We start from the raw sequence: 7,578 nt of genomic DNA on the forward strand, positions 1-7,578 counted from the left end.
AATTAAGAACAATCTTTAAGAAAACTGAGATGACTATTTACACTTAAGTTTGAATCAAAGATCTCTGTGGGTAAATTTATTGAAATAATTTTTTTTTTTTTTTTTTTGAGACGGAGTCTTGCTCTGCCGCCCAGGCTGGAGTGCGGTGGCCGGATCTCAGCTCACTGCAAGCTCCGCCTCCCGGGTTCCCGCCATTCTCCTGCCTCAGCCTCCTGAGTAGCTGGGACTACAGGGGCCCGCCACCTCGCCCGGCTAGTTTTTTGTATTTTTTAGTAGAGACGGGGTTTCACCGTGTTAGCCAGGATGGTCTCGATCTCCTGACTTCGTGATCCGCCCGTCTCGGCCTCCCAAAGTGCTGGGATTACAGGCTTGAGCCACCGCGCCCGGCCTGAAATAATTTTTATGTCTCTGACATTCTAATAAGAATAACTTGAGATAAAACCTTGAAGAAAAATTCTTGACTAATTTTTCCTTAAGAAATCTTGTTTCAAAGACATAGTAGTTCGTCTATGTTATGTCATAAGAAAGGAAATATATGTATACACATGTGTGTATGTATATGTATGTGCGTGATGTGTGTACGTAAAATAATCCTATATATATCAAATAAATATATATAAACACAAGTCACTTTCTAAATTACTTTTATGGACATATTTAATTATTTCTGGTGTTTAGAAAATTTAGAATAAAGATCATCATCACTTAGGTACAATTTAACAAAATTTAAACTTTAGAATAAACAAGCAAAACTTAACTTTTAGAAAAAACACAAACAAAATTTAATCTTTAAAATAAGACTATCCTCAAATAATTTTATTGCTCTCCACAGCATTACCTTCCAAAGTCAATTTCTTTTCAAAGCTCCAAAGGAAATCAAGCACCTTAAGAAGTATCCGAGTACCCATATCAAAACCCATTTTTGGAAGATTAGATAGCATGATAAACTCACTGCAGTATGAAAAAAATAAAGTAGCACTGAGTGTGGCACCACATCTATACCCGGGCAAACCACGCATCTGCTGGAGACTCAAGTCAGAATGGTGTATAACTGCTGAAAAATTATATCATTAGGAAAAGGAATTAATTCAATTTGGGTTGCTCTGTATTGTACAATTCCAGAAGAAATAAGCTTTGCCCTCTGAGAGCTTTCCTAAAACAGAACAGTTCTACCCAGAAGGCAGCTGCATGAATGAGCCTCCATTAACACAGCTTCCAAAAATCTCATTTCTACTCTCTTGAGAAAATAAGCATTCCAGTGTGATGCCCAGTCCTATCAAACATTTATCATCAACCAGATGCAGCATCCGAAGCAAGCATGTTTCTCTCACACACTCACCAGCAGATGAAGTTGGGTTTGTTGACATGGGTACTGGGCGTAGCTTCTGGTTGAGAGCCAGAGTGGAGGTCTTTTCACTAATCCATCAGTTCACATAATATGGAAAACAAAATTACTCTCTCCACTCATTTTTTTTTTTCTTAAGGAGTACAAGAATAATTGCAGGTCTATCTGATGTTTCTATTTATGGCTTTAGTTGAACTTTAAAGCAAATTCCAGCTCAAGGTGAATTCTGTGAGGTGGTGCTGATTTAGGAGATATGAGCCTCCCTCAAAGGAAAACTGAGGAAAAACCAGAGACAACAGGAGGAGAGTTCTCTAACTCTGAACAAGGCCAGTTTCAGGGCACACAAGGCAGCTGAGATGCCAGGTAATTTAAGTTCTAACACCTCACAACCTGTGAGAAAGTGCATAAAGTTTTGCAGGTTGAAGTCATTTTATAGTGTCAAGAAGGAAGCCCAGATCCTGAGACCTGAGCTGCTGCTCTTTTCCTGTGTGGCTGGCGCATTTCTTGCAGGTCACATAGACAAAATGTTACTGCATAAAATTTAAACAAGTAAATGTCTGTTTTTAATCCCTTTTGCACATTATAATGTACTCCTTTATGAGATGACTGTATAAAATCTAATGTTTTTGGAGAAATTTTGAGATCTAATTTGCATATATCCTGAAACCATTGGTAAACTGAGTAAATTAGAGAAGTTAAATCCAAGCACCACAAAATGTCAGACCCGTTAGTTCAAAGAAATAGTGGCAGATACAACCATTAAGATACGAAAAGATTTGAAGAGCATGGTACCACAAAAACATGACTCATTAGGAACAAGCAGCCACAAGTTGGCATTTAAATGTTCAGGCTTTATGTTGTGTTATAATTCAGCATATGGCTGTGTGCACTGTGGAGTACTTAAAATAGAATCATTTTCTGAACTGACAGGACAGCTCATGTCCTGATTATTGTCAACTAGGATTTAGATCAATTAATAGAGTAGTTAAAATGAAAGTGGGCCAACTGTTTTGGAACTACAATAAGATTTGGCATGAGGCTCCGACTTTGACATGTGGTAGTCCCCTCTCCTGCTCTGAGCCATGCGTTAAAGAGTATTTTATGATGATCTGTGTGAGGACAGTTGGGTTATATGGCCACCCAAGTCAGTAACAGTGAATACGGATAGCTGAGTCCTTACTAAAGGATGTATATAAGGAGAGTAATGCCCAGAATCCAATCTTCAGAGGGCAATGGAAATATAATTGATGAAAATAAGAGTCCACAACAACACCTCTTTATTTCCATTGCCAGGTAATTACAAAAGCCAAAGGATGCAAAGTTACAACCATCATCTAACATTTCTGTACTGAGAAATCCACCAAGGACCAAATGTTCCCATATCCCTACTGCTATTCAAATGACATTAACGATTGCTAGATATGCAAACTCCTTGAGTACAGGCGGGTTTTGGCTTTGGTGTTGATGTCTGTACCCACCTACCAGACATAACCTGACACATAACCCTTCAATAAAGGCTTGCAGAATGAAAGAATTATGTTACTTTTTTCCAGTCAAGGTCTTTTCTTCCCTAACATTGAGTTTCAAGCATAGAGTCTCTCAGTGAAACAACTCTCCAGGCCAGAGTGGAACCAACTACCCTAACTTACCCATAAATAAAACATATTGTCTATCAAATGGTCCTCTTCAATGTAACCTGTTAAATGGCATTTATAGGAAAAACCTGGGATTCAGGGTTTGTGGAAATGGCTAAAATCACATGGAGAGTGAGGGGACACAGACCAAAGCTCAATTCTCTTAACCTCCAATTCAGTGATCTTTCTCTATCCAAAGGCAACTGTCTTATCTAGTGTAACTTCACAGGACTTCCATATGTCAACAGAACTCAAGATATTTCTCCAGAAAAAGCCATGGTAGAGTTTCTTCGATTCAGAAAGCAGCCATGTTAGAAGCTTCTTTGTGACTTCTTGATTTTATTAAGTTCTCAAATCATAGCATTAATACTTTATCAGTTTAGCAATATAAGGCCATATAAAATAACACTGCCAATAATTTGCTTGTAAAAAATTACTTTTCTTTTGATAATTAAAATAAATTTAGAGGCGAGGCACAGTGGCTCATGCCTATAATCCTAGCACTTTGGAAGGCTAAGGCAGGTCACTTGAGGTCAGGAGTTCAAGACCAGCCTGGCCAATGTGGTGAAACTCTGTCTCTACTAAAAATACAAAAATTAGCCGGGCATGGTGGCACACACCTGTAATCCCAGCTACTCAGGAGGCTGAGACATGAGAATCGCTGGAGGCCAGGGGGCAGAGGCAGCAGTGAGCTGAGATCGCACCATTGCACTCCAGCCTGGGTGATAGAGCAAGACTGTCTCAAAAAATAAAAATAATAAAATTTAGAACCAGAACATTGCAATTGACCACAAATAAGGCAGCAAATACTGATTTCTTTTTCTTCTATGTTTGATGGTTAGCCAAAGTATTTCAGAACTATCACCTAATTGACTTTATTTAGTAAATGACAGAACTATAGAGCAAAGAAGTTAGGCAGTTCATTCAAGGTTAGTGAGCTAATCAGAGGCCAGTCCACCAGTTAATCTTAATTCAAAAGAATATAATTTGGCAATATTGTTCATCTGACCAATTTTTTTAGCACTTACTGTATACTAGGAGCTGAACTGAAGATATAAGAATTAATAGGAGCCAACAATAAGCACACAGCTAAGAGAGGAAGACCAAACCCATACCAACCACAATTATTCTCTCTGTGCACTGAGAAGAAAATGACAAATTCTGCCATAAGCTGGTCAGCAAAGGTGTCACAAGGTACATCCCATCCAAAGAAGTATACATGTGAATGTCTCTTCCATTTTTAAAAATTATTCTCTAGATGGATAATAACAACTTGAGGAGATTTCTAAGATCTTTGAGGTTTCCAACCTTGATATCAATGATCTTATTTTTTTAAGAAAAAGAAAACCTTGAGAGGACCAAACCAGAGGTCTCATCAGATGACAAATGGTTTTTTGTCTGTGGGAGTGATATTACTTAATTAAACTAATTAAATGAGATAAAGTATGTAAAGTGCTTAGCAAAGTGCCAGGCAAACAATACTTGCTCAAGGAATGGCTATGTTCATTCATTCATTCATTCATTATAAGATAAGCACCATTATGATGTGGGTGGAACCTCTCAGACATCTATCAATTTATCAATCCATTTTGTGAAATGGCTATAGAATGCTCTGACAGTAAGGTAAAACAATAAGAAGCAAAGTTTCCAAAGACTTTTTGGAGTAATATCCGCTCCCTGCCTCTCCCTCCCGCCCACCCCTCCTCCCCACCCCCGCCCCCGGCTTTCTGTGCTTTGCATCCCCGCCATCCCCACCTCCCAGTCAAAAGATTCGGCGCTTTTTAAACTTAGCCCACTGGATCAAGCAATCTTCCAAAGAGCGCACCCTGTAGGCTCTTAATAATAGTGCCTTTTGTTGATTCCAGAGTTTTGGTTCTGAGAAGCTGCACCATTCCAACTGCCCCCTGGTGAGCTATCCGGGAGTGATAGTACGTTTTCTCAGTTGCTGGGATAGGATTCTAAATTTAAAAAAAAAAAAAAAAAAAAAACTGCCACCAAATGAAATTAATTTTTCTAAATACCAAGTTCAGGTTTGGGTGGCCTGGGGTGACTCTCTCATCTGGTTTACTATTATAATCAAGCCCTACAAGCTTTTTTTTTCCCCCAAAGTACGCGCCCACACGCACATGTACAATAAAGTCATATTTCTACAGGACTTGCACTGTTGGGAGAAGGCTACACACGCCCCAGATGTGCCTTTCCCGGAGATTATACACCCTTGACACACATCCCGGAAGACTGCAGAAGGCAGCACCTGGACCCAGGGGAGAGTCCTCCACTGCTGTGCGTGGGTTCCCAAGGCCCCCCACTTTCTCTTCGGAAGCCGACTGGAGGTCGACCCGAGGCAGAGCTTTGTCCTCCCCGGGCCTCCCGCAGCCCCCAGTTCTGCGCCGGAGCTCGACCCCCGGGAGCCGCCCCGCGCGCCTTCCCAGGCACCAGGGCGGAGAGGGCGGCCCGCCCCGCGCCCGCCGCCGCCCAGCCGCGGCTCTGATTTGCAGCTGGGCAGGTAAACTCTTCTTCCCGCAGCTGGATGAATAATGAATGGAGCCGGGAGGGAAAGCCGAGAGCCAGGCGCTGTAGATTAAGCCGTCTTCCTCCCAGCCCGCCGGCTCCCTTCCCCCTTCCTAAGCACTGGCGTGGCGACTTCCCCGGTTCCTCGGAGCAGGTGGGAGATCAGAGCGCCTCGCGTCCCAAGGCCCGGCATCTCATGACCCCAAACTCTTGATTTACTTATTGACTCATTTATTTGGCTGAGCTCGGATTGCTTTTGATATCATGGCGACAACAACTCTCACGGCTTCCTTTTCTCTCCTGTGGCTCCGGGGTTTTACACGTAGCTTGGAGTCTCAGAGGAAAACCAGGAGGCGGAGGGTGAAGTAAAAGAATGAACCTAAACTCTTATTAACCACTTTTGTTCTGGGAAGCAGGCAGGTTCGTGCTTCTCCGTACTGGAGAGATTTCTTTCAGTGCAACTGAACTGCCCACGTCCAGAACACGCTCCAACCAGTTAGTTATAAAATCCTTACTGGACTTTAGGGGGAGACTAACTGAGGTAAGTAGGGCGGGAAAGCGATGGGGCTTTAAGATGAAAGATTGTATGTTTCTTAGGAACAGAAGTATTTTTAAACAGGTAAGAGCGATTTTTCGTTCCTCACTTGTGCTCCACGCAGTTGTTTTCCCTTCGGGGCAAGGTAGGTGGTGGAAAGAAAAAGGATCAGTTTTAGAGATGTCACTTCCATCGGCCACCCACCCACCCAAAAGCACTTAGGGCAGAGAGGGAGGCCGTCTCGGGGGTGTAATCCGAATACAAAACAATCAGGAGTAGGAATCTTATCAGAAAAAGCCTACTCCAGTTTCACTTCCACCCCACCCTCCCCAGAAAAACTTCCACCCGAACCACAATACCATAAAACCTGCTGAGCTTTTTAAACTGCACGATCACTCACACATAAACACACGCACACACAGACACGCGGCACCGCTCTCTCACCTTCGGAATGATGAGGCAATACTGCAAATTCTGCCAACGCTAGGGCCAGCCCGAGCCACACTTTGAGGACACCCATCGCCGCCTCGGCACCCACGATGGAGGAGCCCAGCCTTCAGCATCCAAGAAGCGGCTCGGCCAAAACGCTGGCTCCGGCGCCTGGAACCTCGGCGCACGGAGGGTGGGGGACCGCGGGCCGTTACCTCCCGGAAAAAGAGATAGACGGGCTGAGAGCAACACTCATCAGCCCGGAGGCGCCGGAGCGGGCGGGGGGTTCAATTCACTCGCTGCTAGGGCTGAGAGCGCGCCGAGCTACCCCGCAAGGCAGGACGCCAACGTGAGCTTTGGGAGAATAAGAGGAGGCAGAGCACAGTTCTCCGCGTCAAAGTCTCGCCGGAAAGTTGCTGGTCACCGGCTGATGGGATCTTCCAGCATTTCCCTCGGGCTAGACCCTTCTGCTCCCGGGTCCCCGACAGTAGAAATCCTGGCTCTGGTTTGTCCGAAGCAGCTTTTTAAAGTTCGCTTGGCACCATACGTAGGCGCTGCGTCGGCACCGCGGGTCGCCGGGAGCCCCGAAAGACCCACCCACACCCACTCCTTGATCTGGCCACCCGGCTCGGCAGACCTCATCCGCCGGGGGCCGCTCGCTGGAAACTTTGTGCAGCGCTGCGGGCAGCTCCCGGGACTCGCCCGCGCTGCAGCAGCACCGCACCGCCTCGGGCTGCGCTCCCTGCAGCAGACCGTTTGGAAGCTTCCGAGGAAAGACTGGGGGACGCTGCTGCTACTTTCTCTTCCCCGCCCCTCGCCTGGGTGAGGAGGGCTGCGGGGGCGCGGCTTCCTGCACACCAACACCCACCTCCGCGCCGAACACCCCGGAGCTGGTCTGCAGGGTAGAGGTGCAGTGATTACGGCAGTGGAAGAAGAGCCATAATTTTAATTGCACGAAGGAAAAAGCCAGCGAGGCTGGAGAAGACCCCCAAACTCAAGGCTACTCGGGCGAGAAAGCCTGGAAACGCCCAAAATACGCCGGGTCTGGACCCCGCGTTTAAAGGACACACGTTCAGCCTTCCTCTAGCCTCCCTTGCCTCCTTCCTCTTTGCTTTGCTCGGTGT

At 45.2% G+C, this 7,578-nt stretch overlaps 1 protein-coding gene across 6 annotated transcripts in view; it reads right to left on the reverse strand.

The window, feature by feature from the left end:
• FRAS1 (Fraser extracellular matrix complex subunit 1) overlaps positions 1 to 7,233 on the reverse strand; it is a 449,074-nt gene extending 441,841 nt beyond the window's left edge. For all 6 annotated transcript variants that reach the window (XM_045392441.3, XM_005554975.5, XM_065545065.2 and 3 more), the window contains exon 1: positions 6,470 to 7,233. In XM_045392441.3, coding sequence (XP_045248376.2) covers positions 6,470 to 6,545 — 76 coding nt within the window. In that variant the 5' untranslated portion in view covers positions 6,546 to 7,233. The remainder of the gene's footprint in view (positions 1 to 6,469) is intronic.
• Positions 7,234 to 7,578: the final 345 nt, after the last annotated feature.

Source organism: Macaca fascicularis, chromosome 5 (assembly GCF_037993035.2).
Source record: "Macaca fascicularis isolate 582-1 chromosome 5, T2T-MFA8v1.1".
Lineage (NCBI taxonomy): Eukaryota > Metazoa > Chordata > Mammalia > Primates > Cercopithecidae > Macaca > Macaca fascicularis.